Below are 15,195 nucleotides of genomic sequence, written 5' to 3'. Positions count from 1 at the left end.
TATAAAGTAATAAAATGTACAAACAACTGCATAGTCTTCACTGTGTAAATTAAATATAAATTTATTCACATACACTGTCAACAGCCTCTATAACTCATATCAATACCCGCCATGTGACTCAGCTGGATACTTCATGTCAGAGATGTGTGTGGAGTCATGCCCTCACAGAGTGTTTTTTGGGCTTATTTTAGCAGTTACGGAGTGATTCAACAACTACGTCAGCTAAAGACTTAATGATAGTTTATAATATATTTATTAAGTGAGTTAACAGGAAAACAGCGGACAGGGAAAAAAAGCATCCAAATATGTATTTTGAATGTCTCATACTAGTGATCTTAACTGTGTGTCTGTGTACTAAATTAAGGGAGAATTATCCCTCAGGTTGTATTCTTCTCTCTCTGTCCCCTATTTTACTCTCCTCTTAAGATACTTGATTTTTCTGTCTTCCTTAGAGCTGATCTGTGTCCCACTGCACTATACAGGAATGCTGTCATATGCCATCCTCCCTCAGAGACCATCTGGCAACACACACACACACACACACACACACACACACACACACACACACACACACACACACACACACAAAAGCATCTAATGTTTTAATTGAAGATTTTTTTGGAGCTTCACAATTGCTCAGCACATGTGATATGATGCTATTTCTGGCTAGGGTGTAAGCCGCATTCAGCTGTTTGCTTTACACTGAGAGGTGATGGATTTTAAAGTGCCTTCAGCTCCAGATGCTTAATTTGTCACTCTACTGAAGTTAATAATTATTCATTCAATTGCTCATTACCAGGTCTCGACAATAACGTTTTTTTGACAGGCCATTATATCGTATCTGTACTTGATCAACAATATTTTTATTGGCCACACACATAAACACAAAAATAAACATTTAAGTAACACATTTTTTATTTTATGTCAGAATTATTTTGTTTGTTTGTTTGTTTTTGTTAAACATATTATGTTTTCTTAATGGACATGCTATTCTCAATAAATCTTGCATGTTGCATCCAGATTTTTGTTATCATCTGATTTTTGTACTCATGAAGGGGTTGATGAGAGATAGTACATGCCCTCACAGAGCCAATTTTTCACCTTGTGTAATGCATGACAAGAGCTGAAGAACAGATTTGGGAAAAAGCAGAGCTAAAAATACCCACCCACTATACCCACCCAAATTTTAACCTCTTTTAATGAAACATCCAGTCATTGCTGCCCATGCAGATTACAATCAGACATTTGTTTGGCAGTACAGTAACTTGTTCTTTAAATGTCTCAATGTGACATGTTCAAAGGTCACAGGTAGGGTTTTGGTCACATAATGACTGGTGTGTTTTTAAAGCATTTACAAGAGTGTTGTGTTAGAACGGCTGTTACTACTAGTTATTAAAATGAAGTGGGTCAGTAAAAAGCTGCCTTTATTTCAGTAGAGTTTGTTTTTATTTGGAAAAATGTAGAGAGCTGAAAAATTAGTACAATTTTGATTTAGAGAATAAATTTTTGAAAATTAGGAATTGATTTAGAGAGAATGGATTTGTGTCAGTGGAGAAGGAGGGATTCTTTTCTTTCTGCTTTAATTTATATGATCAATTCAATGTGGAATCACACTGATGTAATAAAGTCTTATGCTCTCAAAACATATGACAGTGCTGAATGTGGATCATAAAGGCCCTGATATACTCACAGCGACGTTCTTTTCCATTCTTCGCTTAGGGGTAAAAAGAAGTTCCGAATGCGTGACCAGCAGTATAATGTTAGCGAACATCCGACACTGCCCACGCTGCTGAGAGCGACATTTAGTCAAAACCACTGAAAAGGACAGGCACACACACACATTTCTCCTTTTATGCTCAAGTGTTAAGTTAATTCAGAAGTTGGCATCTGCTGGAAAGTGATTTATTAGATTTAAATGGCACTCAGAACCCCATATGTCTTGTGTTTGGGTAAGGCTGAATAATAACATTAGGACACATGCCATTTGTGTGTGTGTGTGTTTATTTGTGGCCAAGCTCATGTAGCAATGCACACTTGTGCTTTTGTGTGTTTGTGCAAGAGGTGACAGCTGTAGTGTGTCTTGTTGCTTTGCTTTGACACCGTGTGTGTTTTTGAAAGAGTGGGATTGTGCACATGGAAAAGGGTGGTAGCCTGTTCACTCCTCTTCCTTTTCCTGTCCTCCTCCTTGGCCAGCCATGATGTCATATTCAGCCTCATTGTGTGTGTGTGTGTGTGTGTGTGTGTGTGTGTGTGTGTGTGTGTGTGTGTGTGTGTGTGTCAGTCAGAGAACAGCTGCTGGAGGGTGGTGGGAGAGCCTTGACAGAACAGCTCGCGGGGGAAATAAAGAATTCTGCACATCCTGGACATTTCCTGTCTTTCCCTCTGTTCCTCCTCTCTTTTTATTCTCCTCTCAAATCTATTACTTTCACTTTCTTACACAAGTCACAAGTACATGTCTACAACATCTGAACACAACACAACAATTTACTTTGTGTTTTGGAAAGCTTATAATATATTAATAAAAAATGAATTATGAGTTTATCCCTTTACAATATTATAAATATTTTAAAATAACTATATGCATAACTATATGCATTTTTACAAGTCTGTATATCCCATTATAAAAGTTCTGGGGTATATCATATCAATATTATGGATCATTCATTTTAATGAAATGAATCATTAAAGGAGCCGGTTTCAAATGTTAGCAAGTTCTACTCTCAGTTAACATTTTATGATTAGACAAGATTCGTAAAGCATTCCACATCACACCGTCACAAAACATACTTATTTTACATTTTTGACTTTTTATGGAAATCATATTGTTGACTCCTTAATGCTAATTATGTCATAACTTTGAATAAGAAGAGCAGCAGTCATTTTGTTTTGAAATGTTCCACCCTTGTCACATTCGGAATATCTCAAATATTTTATTTTAAAGTCCCCCTGTAGTCAATAACATTATCCCTTAAAATGTATCTTTGATATATATTTAAGTTTTTTTTCCTGTGTAAAAAATTATTCATGCCATAAAATAGCTTGAATGTAACTTTACACCCTTTCTTCATTTAGTATATGCGGATCCATGAATATGCATATTAGTCCCCGCCTCCTCTCACTCACACCAGCATTGTGACTACATTATCAAACAGCTAATAATGTGTTGCTAATGTTACACAAACCATGTTCCCATTCACCATCTCAGAGTCAGACTGCTGCCTTCTAAAAATCAGTATCCTTAGAAACGCTTTGAACAACTCAGAACGTCAGTGGAGAAAGGTGTATAGTTCATCATAACATCGTAATATACATCATATACATAATTCACTCGCTATATTGCTAAATGTACCTGATTTTTCATAGCAACAGAAAAATATAACAGGATAATCTGGCTTCTCTTGAGACTCCTCGCAGCATAGTTAATGATTTGCTAAAGCCCACTGGCACGTTGACGTGATTGGTTACATATTTTTTTGTACATATTTGTGACATAGAAAACAACTGCAATTTCAAACCGCGTTTTTGAGACTGTCTTTGGTTCACTGCAGTTTTAAGGAGAAAATACTCAGCAATGGTGTTGACATGAATTTGCTCATGGTTCCTCTTAAAGCATATTAAAAACACCACATACAGACAACATTAAAAAACTTGATTTTCACCACAGAGGATCTTACATTTTTATCCATATATTATTATTCTTTAAATGGCACAATTCAGTTTATTATATACTTTGATTAAATTAAAAAAACACCCTTCCAAAATATAAATGGCATTAATTTCATAAAATGATCCACACTTTTTTTTCGTGTGTGTGTGTGTGTGTGTGTGTGTGTGTGCGCGCAGTGGCAGATGAAATATGAAGAATGAATTTTATGACTTCATGTTTTATACCATCACCATAGAGAGAGAGAGAGAGAGAGAGAGAGAGAGAGAGAGAGAGCTTAGCAGAGCTTAGTTTAAATCAGCAGCTGTTAAGCAACAGGGTGCCAAGATAACACACCTCTCTAATTTCCATCTGCACACTTTTTCTATCTCCACCTTTTTTAGTATTATTTTCTATGGCTCCATAATTCAGCAAAATCTCCTTTTGTCCCACACTCTCCCCTCTCATTCCCTCTCTCTCTTTTTATTTATCCTCTTTGTGCTTGACTGTTTTATGCAGAACTGTGGCCGTTCCCAGTAGAGTGACTGAAGGGGTCATTAGCATCCTGCTGATCTGAAAGCAGTCAGACAGAACAGGAGGGTTGGAATTATATCTTAGAAAGATTCCATCTACTGAATTAAGCACATTGTTGACCTGAACCTATGAGAACGTGTGTGACTGATTATATCATGTCACTGGACTTGCATATGCAAACCCTGAAAGATGCAGCTCGCCCTGGGGTATCTAAAACCATCTCATAATAGTAATGGTAAAAACATTCAGTTTAGTGTCTCCTGCCAATCTGAGGTCTGTCAGCAGGACTGTGACGTTAGAAAACACCAGGAATCTCCTAACCCAAACACTAGCTATGTTCCCATCCAAATTTGCAAATTTATCTTATGCACATAATTGGAATTTTGCATAAAACATTTGCAAATAAAGCACCGTTTCCAACTAGTAAGTCGAAGAGAACAAAATAGTCACTTTCTGATAAACTGGCGATAAATATCACTGAGAAATATGGAAGTTGATGCAGTAGGAGAAGCCACAATATATATATAATAATGTTCTTATATATAATATAATATAATATAATATAATATAATATAATATAATATAATATATTACTCCTCAGAGCACACTGACAAAACGCAATAAACGCAGGTCTTGCTTTCTGAGGCGGATACCTGCTGTTTGGGAACGCAGTTGTGTTAACAGTTCTGGGAGGTACTAATTAACCGATCCACTTTGACAACAGACTTTGCTTAGGCATTCTAGAATGGCCAAAAGGGCATTTCAGATGCTGTGCAATGAAATCGGCCCACTGGTTGGTCTAGTTATGCAGTTACATCACAGTCGCATGTCTTTTTTGATGCACATCTAGGAATTTATTCGGTAAATCCGACTCAATTAAGCGCATACGTTTTTTTATGTGCATTTTTAGAATTTATGCACATCTTGGCATTTCCATCCAGCATTTTTTTTTCATGCAATATCCCAAAATGTGCATATAAATAGGTGGATGGAAACATAGCTACTGACTCTCAGTTTGTTTTTTGTTTGTGTGTTAGTACAGCTACCTTGATGGGGTTGGTATGATATTTATGAAGTTAGGCTAATCTCAAGAACCCCTAAAAAACGTTCTCACGGTTATTTTACTCAAGATCTAAACGACATAACTAACCATTATAGTCCATTGCAATGAGCTGTTAGAATTACACTAACAAGTGTGAGTCTCGAAATGTCCCATTTAAACAGTAACTTACAGTAGTGTCTCAAATACTGTCTGTATGAATGTGCAACGTGAGTCTTACTAGTAACCAGAGCCACAGTGACCAAAGTAATGTCAAAGAGCCATAAAACTGAAAAGTCTTATAGGCCTAACTTTTGATATGACAAGAGTCCAATCGAGCTGTGAGTTCATCCCTCAAATCTTCATTAACCTACAGCTAACCTAATCTGGGTGGAGAGCGGAGCATTCGAGTAATGCATAAAGGCCAATTCACTCCCACACAGACAAACACCAACAAACACGTTTGTTGGGTTTTGTCGGATCAGTGTTATGCCTTAAATCAGCCACTATCATCCCAGTCCCAAAAAGGCCTGATGTAGACAGTCTGAGTTAACCCTGTCGGCGTCTGTTGCCATTGGTCAGGGTTTGTTTTCACCTGACTTGACCATGTTCAGTCAGTGTCTGTTGGGGCAGTGTGAACATGACAGTTATTTTTCAGAAAATGATAAATCCAACGGCAGACTTGTTTGACTCTGCAGTGAGAATTGGCCTTAAAACACAAAACTGATGGGAGCAGCTCCGGTGGAAAACAGAGACTGGATCTAGAACCTTTAGATGACACACCACTCATATCTCCATCGCAAGTTGTCCAGTCCGGTTGCGTTCACACAGCGCAAGTTTTCTGAAAATGCGGTTGTGAGTCGTGAATTTTTTTTGGGTGTTACGAGATTGGTTAAATAATTGTCACTCCCGTTACTGAACCGTGTGTGAACGTAACCGAATTAAGGACTTGAATATGGGACTGACAACCATTTTGCTGCTGTGAACGTGGCCTAAGATATATAAAAGGGACAGTAAAGACATCATGTACAAAAGGTTTCTAAATAAAATGCTTTTTTTCAACTTTTGGACTCAATTCATCAAAGAATCCTGAAAATATGTATCATGTTTTTTCTTAAAACATGGATAACATTGATAATAATATACAAGAACCATTTCTTGAGCACCAAATCAGCATATAAGAATGGTTTCTGAAGGATCTGAAGACTTGAGTAATGGCTGCTGAAAATTCAGCTTTGATCACAGAAATAGATTACATTTAAAAAATATAAACATAGAATGATTATTTTAAATTGTTAAAATAATCACTGTATTTTTTTAATGCAGCCTTGGTGAGCATAAATAACTTCTACCCCTAAACTTTTGAACGGTAGTGTATATTTTGACTTTGGTTGGTGTAGTTTATTACATGGCTCACTTGAATATTCTGATTTCTGATCTAAATGTTTTCTATGTAAATGTTTTATAACTTTGTGTTGAAACTAAGATAATGCTTGGTGCATGCATTAGTCCAGACACACCCTTGTTGGATCAAAGAGGGAAGGGGGTCATTATAGGGTTAAGGTGAGCTCAGAATCCCTGAGGGATCATCTCTGCACTCTGGGTCCCCATAAGGCATGCGAGTTGTGAGAAAGTGAAAAAGATGGAAAATGAAATGAGAGAGTTGAGAATATGGTCTGTTTAGCTTTCTACAGTCTCACGTTGTGTGTAATAATAAATAATGTGTGTAATAATATATATTACATGCAATAGTGATTGTCTCTTGATAATGGTGTCCAACTGATAGGGAAAGTGAATCTGGCTGTCATTAATATGCATCTTTGCATGGTTTGTGACTCATCTGGTGGTTGTTCAGCGAAGTTCATGGTTTATCCATTCACCCAACCCTGACTCAGCATGAAAAGCCTAATACATGCTTACAGGCATGCTGAGTCGAGTGTTTTTGTTGAGTCCCTGTTGTTGTGACTGTACAGCAGTTACTTTACTGTCCACTAGAGGGCGATCGCCTTACACCCTCACACCTCTATTCTATTGAGGTCATTACTAACACACCCACCCACCCTTGATTATAGTATTTACTCTATATCTAGAGAAAATATGATTTCATTGCAATGCATTGAAACAGTGTTGATCTCGAAGTCAAATGACCGTGTTTTGTTGATCTGTATGTGCTAATGTGCATGTCTATGTGTTTGATGCAGTGTAGTATAACTTAAATAATACAGAAGTAATTTGAGTCATTTTAATAAAGCCAGTAATCGACATCATTTTCATCAGAAAATACAGCGGAAGGTACAGCAGGGGTTGTTACAGCAATGATGTGGGGGGTGGGGGGGTGGGGGGGGGGGGGGGGGGTGAAAACTGATAGTGGGAGATCTAGAGAGGGTTGCTATAGCAACTATGCCAGTCTTTGAGACAGAGCTGAGGTTTCCATAACAACTACATCACACCCTCTCAGAAGGCATCCTTGAAATAATAATGACTGACTTTACGCAGAGATTACTACTCAAGGTGTCTGACAGAGCAGCATGTTTAAAGATAATGGGGGAAAACTGGCATATTTTTCTTCAATATTCCAGACTTTTGCCGTGTCAAATGCAGATTGGAAGGTGTCATCACAACCCTATTTAAAGGAAAGATTTGAGGGTTGCCATGGTGATGTGAGATAAGGAGAAATAGGGTGAGAGAAATTAATATCATACACCGGGTTACATAAGTGGAAGCGAAATCATCATGACAACCTGTGATGTGCGTCATTCTTCAGATCACACCTCAAATGAATCAAAACCTAATAGTGTTGATAAGACGCATCAAACCCAACAAGTCAATAAGTCAATCTTAAAATGTTGGTGTGCTTTGTCAGCAGAGTGTGATATATGTGATGTTCTGTATGTTTGGACATGTTGATGAGGACATGGCACACTGGTTGAGTCCTCATTGGCTGCTATATCGTGTAACTGTGTGTGTGTGTGTGTGTGTGTGTGTGTGTTACAGCAGATATGGAGCAGGTATCAGATGATGAGCTGGATCATGCTGCTGAAGAAGACAGCGATAAGGAGGATCAGGATCTGGACAAGATGTTTGGCGCCTGGTTGGGAGAACTGGACAAACTCACACAGGTGACACTCACACTCAATTTGACATTGTGATGTATTATATCTTTAATATGATGTATTATCTTCACTTTGTGGGCTTTTCTCTGAAAATATTTATATATGCAATTTATTTGATTAATGTAATTAATTAGGTCAGTATTGGATATGTATTTGTACATGCTCATTTCCCCTATTTTTACATTTAGATTAGTTTTCCTGTCATTTAATGGAGTGGGTTTTTTTTATTCAACTAGGGGACCTCAGCAGAGTAGACTTTCAAGGGGGCCTGAAGATTAATTAAAATGATTTAAAATAAGATATAACAAGCATCAAAATAAGCTGAAACAAGATTATTTAAATTGATCCCCTCAAAGTGATTTAAAAAAAAAAATGTTTTAGACATGGACAAGCCATGTAAATTGATAAAAACATATAAGTGCATGGGCATTTTAATATAATTTATGAATTGACATTTTTCTGCTTAAGGAGTCAAGTCACCTTTATTTATATAGCACTTTTTACAATACAGATTGTTTCAAAGCAGCTTTACAGAGATAACAGGAAAATAATGCAACAAAGTTTAGTGGTTATAACATCAAATACATTTTTGACCAGAATTTAGTATTCTATTACAATTCTTAATAAATTGACAGCCTTAATTCAGATACTTTATTTTCATTTATTTTAATGTATGGATGTATTGTATTGATGATTATATTCATGATTTAGCTGTCTCTTCTTACCTAATCCCCCCGCCCCCTCTCTTTCTCTTTAATGTTAGAGTTTGGATGATGGGCGTCCTGAGAAAGTGCAAAAAGCTCCTCTCAGACAGGAAACAAACCTTGCCAATTTCTCCTACCGTTTCTCTATGTACAACATCAATGGTTAGACTACACACAGACACACACCACCTCTGTTTACTCAACATTCTTTATCACTCACAATGCCTTCTGGTGTATCTAATATGGTGGCGTTTCGGCATACTGCAATTTTCATGGATTATCATAAAACCACCATCATAACAGCTAAATGTTTGTAGCTAGAGTTCAGTTCTGTTCAAAAGTTTGGGGTTTGTAAGATTTAAAAAAAAAAAAAAATGTTTTGAACACTGCTCACCACAATGTCATTAAAAATATAGTCAAATTGTAATATTGTGAAATGTTACAGTTTAAAAATGTTCAGCATCATAACTCCAATCTTCTGTGTCACATGATCCTTCAGAAATCATTCTAATACGTTGATTTGGTGCTCAGGAAACATTGAAATCTATATCTTTTGTACTATTATACATTTCTTTATTGTGACATCCTTGCTGAATTAAAGTATTAATTTCTTTCAAAACAACAACAAAAATCGTACTAACCCCAAATGTTTGAACATTAGTATATGTATGAATCCAAATTGTCCTCTATCTATCCATGTAGAAGCCATTAACCAGGGTGAGACGGTGGACCTGGACGCTCTCATGGCTGACCTGTGTTCAATCGAACAAGAGCTCAGCAAACCCATGAGCAAGACCTCAGACGCCAAATCTAGACAGAGACCGACAGGCCGCTCGGCCAGCACCAAACACACCGGAGGGGGCAGCAGCGGAGGAAGCACCAGCAGCAGCACCCGAGCTTCTCCCGCCTCCACCGTACGCGGTGGCAGCGGCCAGTCACGGCCCCTGGCCTCCAACTTTTCCCTGGATGACATCACTGCTCAGCTAGAAAAGGCATCCCTGAGCATGGACGAGGCAGCAAAGCAGACTTCTGAATCTTCCTCGTCGTCCTCCTCATATTCATCTGCCACTCTCTCACACCCGCCTTCTAACTCACATCATCGCCGTACAGGATCGGTCGGTACGGTCAGCGACCAGGAAGTGCACTCGATCGGTCATTCCTCCAGGTCAAGCGTCAACTCTGCCTCGGCATCCAGCATGGACTCTCTGGATATCCGAGGGCAGGAGAATGAGGCACAGTCACAGAATCAGAGCCAAAGCCAGACTAGCACAGAGGTAACACACACAAACATGATATTAAATCTTTTTTCCACTCTTTTTCATTTTGAATTATTTCATAGCTAGCACTTAGACTGGACAGTAAACATGACAGCGTGTCCATAGAAGACCAGAGGTATAGAAGAGCTTCTCACTGTGAGAACCTCTGAGAGAAATTTCAGCAGAGTGAGATGTGAGCAGATGTGAGGGGCTTAAATCTGAATCACAACACCAGAAAAGAAATATCCACAAAAGAAATGGATTGAGAGGCATTGTCAGTCAGCACAGGGATAATGGTGTAAATCGGGCCTGGTCCCTTTACCACATACAGTGTAGCCTAATCTCACAACTCCAGTTTAAGAGATTCCAAATACAAAGTCAACATGAATGTTGTCGATGCTTCTTTATTACATTTACTTTTTCAGATCTAGGTGCATTCAGTACTTCTAACATCATTACTTGAAGAACCCAAAGAACAGCGATGCTAAGGCTAGCTAATAAAACAACTGAATGCACCTTTAATTATTTAAAAAAATACATTAAATATGCAACTTATACAACAATGACTTTAATCACCTCTTCTATGGTGAGAATTTTTGTTTTCTGAGCTAAAATTCATTTAGATATTTTTGTGTAAATAGGGTCACAAATTTCAAAGTGATTCAACTATCCTGATGATATAATAAAGAAAAGGTCTCATTTGAAGATTAAAATGAAAGATTGAATTCAGTTTTCTAGTAGTTTAACATAATCTTTTGAAATATATCTTTGGGAAAAAATATTTGAACAAAACTGCTTTTTGATATTTTAAAAAGAAAAATATTTCAGAAGGTTTTTATTTTTATTTTATTAAAGCTTAGAATGACTAATATATTTTTCATGTAATAACACAGATGATTAATTGAAAATAAGAGTGCAACAAACTAAATAGGGTCAATTTGGATTTCATGTTGACTTTAATACTTAGTTTAGTACAAAGAGTTGCCGGTAATTATTTAGGAGTTTCTTAATGTGGATGTTAGAGTGTATATGTGGGCGTTTAAGAGAAAAAAAATATCTAAATTTAAAATTCTTTTCCTGTCTGCGCAACATCAGTCAGGAAAATAATTAGTCTTCATCATCATTCTATTTTGAATAAATGTCTTCCTGTCAGTCTAATTGCTACCAAAAAACAAAGAGTCATTGACCATTTAAAATGTTTATCCTGTTATTCACGAAACCGTTTAGAACAAAGAGGGTCTCTTTACTTGGACTGTCAACATTCCCTGTGACCCAGACACACACACAGTTCTATTCATAGCAGTTGTTTGTTCTTTTGTTGAGGGCAAAGTCTGTATTGTGGTTTTGGGAAATGTGATGATCGAGGTTTCACTGAATTCACCATGGAATCATTAAAGCTGAGTCATCTCTTGGCTGCCCACTTACTGCTTAGACACTCATATACAACCAATTTCTCAAAAGCACGCGCACTCAGCTTTTATAGTTCTTCAGTACTGCTGTCAGAACCTGGGAAGGAAATCTGATAAAACAGAGATGTTATTACGCCACTCTTGTAACCACAGCATTGCTCATCCGCACCAGGATGTACAAACCCTGATACTTTACTAAGCTATAAATGCATACTGCGGTTTTAGATGTAAACTAGCGCTGTTTCATAGATGGAACAATGTGATTTCATGTCTGCGTGTGAAAGAGAATGCGTGCACAAATCCTCCTGTCGCAGTCTTGCATGAAAATATCACGTGACAGACATTGTGCTGTACATGGTCACTGTAAACATTACAGTGTGACAGTAACACCTGCTTTGCTACATGACTACTCTACTCTAACTCATTTAAATGCATGATGTGTTTGTTTTAGTAACATCTTTGTTGTTGTACTGTATGCTTACACTAAAAAAAGTTCTGTAGGAGCAACTGATGAGATGGCTTCTGTAATGTCATCTATATTAATATGAAACAAGGGTTTTCAACCACTGTTCTGTGGACCCATAGGCTCTGTGAAGAGCTACTGCAGTGAAGATGTACAGTATAAAAAGCATCTTTTTCACTCTTAGAATAAAAGGTTCTGTATAGAACCTTAAAGGGTTCTGTCAAGCATTGTTCATTTTGTTTTCGATTTTTATTTTTATAAAAATGCTTGTAAGCATGATTTATTAAAAAAAAATGCAATACTTTCAATACAAAGATGAAAGTATTATGCCATAATTTAAGACAATTAAGATATTTATATTTTTGACCTATACAAAAGCTATTTTTGATAAATAAATAAAAATGGATAATATCTGATTTTTTATTTATTTTTTAAACAAACAAAAACCATGTTTACAGTTAAGATATGAAAATACAGTTTTATCTGATTAGGCAGAGCAGCACAGTAAATGTTATATCACTTACTGTCACTCACTTATCACTTACTGTTACAATACATACTGTTTCTAAAGTAATGCCAAAAGACTTGAATTATACATGTCAAACAGTAAAACTGATGTGCTGAAATATATGTGCTTAAAATATGTCAAAACTGTCATGACCACATAAACTAGTATTTTTTGCACAGCATGTGCAAGGATACCAGAGAAGGGACATGACGTAACTATCTGCGAAGCATTGATAACATGGAGCAAACTCACTCCCACCCACAGGATTTGCATTGGTAATGCATAAATAAAAGTTAATCTGCCTAGAACTGAATGCTCACCACAAAAAGGATCATTTTGAAAACTTGACAGTTAAATACAAGCCCATTAAAGGGATAGTTCACCCAAGAATTACAATTCTGTCATCATTTACTCACCTTCAAGATACAGTATTCTGTCATCATTTTTGTCCATCTCAAGTGTCAAGCAAGTATACAGTTGAGCTTCTGTTTACTATTTTTCATGTGCTCTATCTATGTGCATGTGCTTTGATCAATGTTTATCTGACCCTGGACCACAAAACCAGTCACATGGGTCATTAAAAAAAAATAAAAAAAATTGAGATTTACACATCTTATTAAAGCTGAATAAATAGGCTTTCCTAAATAAATTGGTTTGTTAGGATATGACAATATTTGGCCGAAATACAACTATTTGTAAATCTGGAATCTGAGGGTGCAAAAAAAATCAAAACATTGAGAAAATCGCCTTTAAAGTTGTCCATTTATGTTCGCAACTGTGCTGCATTCACTTACAAAAATAAATGTTTTATATATTTACGGTAGGAAATTTACAAAATATCTTCATGGAACATGATCTTTACTTAATATCCTAGTGATTTTTGGCATAAAAGAAAAATCGATAATTTTGACCCATACAATGTATCGCTGGCTATTGCTACAAATATACCTGTGCGACTTGTGACTGGTTTTGTGATCCAGGGTCACATATGTGAATAAAAGCCTAAATTTAATTTGTTCATTATATAAATCAATAAATCAATTCAGAAGATTTGGGCTAAATCACGTAGTCTTTCAGTGGATGGACTAAAATGATGACAGAATATTAAAAAATATCTTCATTTGTCTTATGAGGGTGAGTAAATGAGGACAGAATTTTCATTTTTGGGTGAACTATCCCATTAACAAAAATAGAATTTTCCCCATAGACTTCCATTGTACATCCAATACTGTAAACTGAGGCACAAGTCAAAATTATTTTCTGTTCTAATCAACAGTATATGCAGCATATTGTCGATTAGATTGTATTAAACCCTAACATTCATTATGTTTTACCAGAGTAACAGCATATATTGACCCTTGCTTGTGCATGCATCATTTTGCATTGTCTGCTTGCATGATTAATGTGTTTATGTTTGCACCGTCCTTTTCTGTATGTGATGTCACTACCTCCCCCACCCCTTTTCCCAGCATGTCTTACTGCGAAGGGCCAATGGTAAAGCTACCAGACGGCATCTTGACTTCGCCTCACAGGAGGGGGAGGTGGATCAAAGGACTGTAAGTGTGTGTGTGTGTGTACGTGTGTGTGTGTACACGACTGGGGTAAAGGATATGTGTACACAGGATGTTCTTTCTCAAAATACTGGGTCTTAGCACACCTGTGATAATTCCAGGATTCATAATGTCATCCTTTTGGTTACAAAAGGACCTCAGGAACAGTGTGTTCTCAGAGAACTGTGATCACAATATTTTGTTGTGGACTAAAAGAAGTACACAAGACACACAAGATTTTTCTTTTATATATTGTTTTCCCTCCACACTTTTATATGCCACCTCTTTCTGATTTTGAATTATCGATGCTCAGGTGCTTCCACACTTTCTATTCTTTACCACAATCAAGTATGTATTTCTATCATTTTTGAAATCACAGTAATCATTGCACTGATTAATCTCTGTTTGTCTTTTCCCTGCACCCTGAAGCACTCGTATTTGGACAGGGAGACCTCTCTGATTCTGAAAAACATTGCAGGAAAACCCTCTCACCTGCTGACCAAGGTGACACCTTCTTTCGCTTGCTTCTTTTTTCCTTTCTCTGCATGTTTTGGGTTTATGTGTCCACAGAAAGCCTTTTAACCTCAGTCTTCTAGCCAGACTTGACACTTTGCTCCACCCACACTGCCTTCTTTCAGTTTTAAAGTGTTGTATCTTCTGTTTTCTTTTCTCTCTTTGCTGCCATCTTCATATGTGTGCCATTTAAAGTTGAAATCAGATCATCTAGTCCAAAGGGTCTATAATGTTATTATACATTATATAATAACACCCTACATTACCTTTCTGTGACAAGAAAAACATGGCTTATGTGTTATTTATTGTATTTTGTTTCCTAGTTTTAATGGTCAGTTGTCAGCGCTCACAGATTCTTGGTAGAATGTTTAGGAGTTTGTGTTTTTTATAATGTAAAGTGATAAAGTTACAAAGATTCTTTGTTCCTCGTTTAAGAAATGTGTATCTTAAATACAACAGTTAG

General features: G+C 36.8%; 1 protein-coding gene across 10 annotated transcripts in view; it reads left to right on the top strand.

The window, feature by feature from the left end:
• raph1b (Ras association (RalGDS/AF-6) and pleckstrin homology domains 1b) overlaps positions 1 to 15,195 on the top strand; it is a 62,519-nt gene that overhangs the window by 31,059 nt on the left and 16,265 nt on the right. For 5 of the 10 annotated variants that reach the window (XM_084095292.1, XM_084095296.1, XM_084095299.1 and 2 more), the window contains 5 exons: positions 8,214 to 8,335; positions 9,093 to 9,195; positions 9,736 to 10,307; positions 14,139 to 14,225; positions 14,649 to 14,723. In XM_084095292.1, coding sequence (XP_083951418.1) covers positions 8,216 to 8,335; positions 9,093 to 9,195; positions 9,736 to 10,307; positions 14,139 to 14,225; positions 14,649 to 14,723 — 957 coding nt within the window. In that variant the 5' untranslated portion in view covers positions 8,214 to 8,215. Of the gene's footprint in view, positions 1 to 8,210; positions 8,336 to 9,092; positions 9,196 to 9,735; positions 10,308 to 14,138; positions 14,226 to 14,648; positions 14,724 to 15,195 lie in introns of all 10 variants that reach the window. The other 5 variants (XM_084095295.1, XM_084095301.1, XM_084095297.1 and 2 more) reach the window with 3 other exon arrangements.

This window comes from Abramis brama (assembly GCF_963993115.1).
Source record: "Abramis brama genome assembly, chromosome: 2".
Lineage (NCBI taxonomy): Eukaryota > Metazoa > Chordata > Actinopteri > Cypriniformes > Leuciscidae > Abramis > Abramis brama.
Note: the sequence above shows the minus strand (reverse complement) of the source record. Positions and strands in the feature narration are given on the sequence as shown.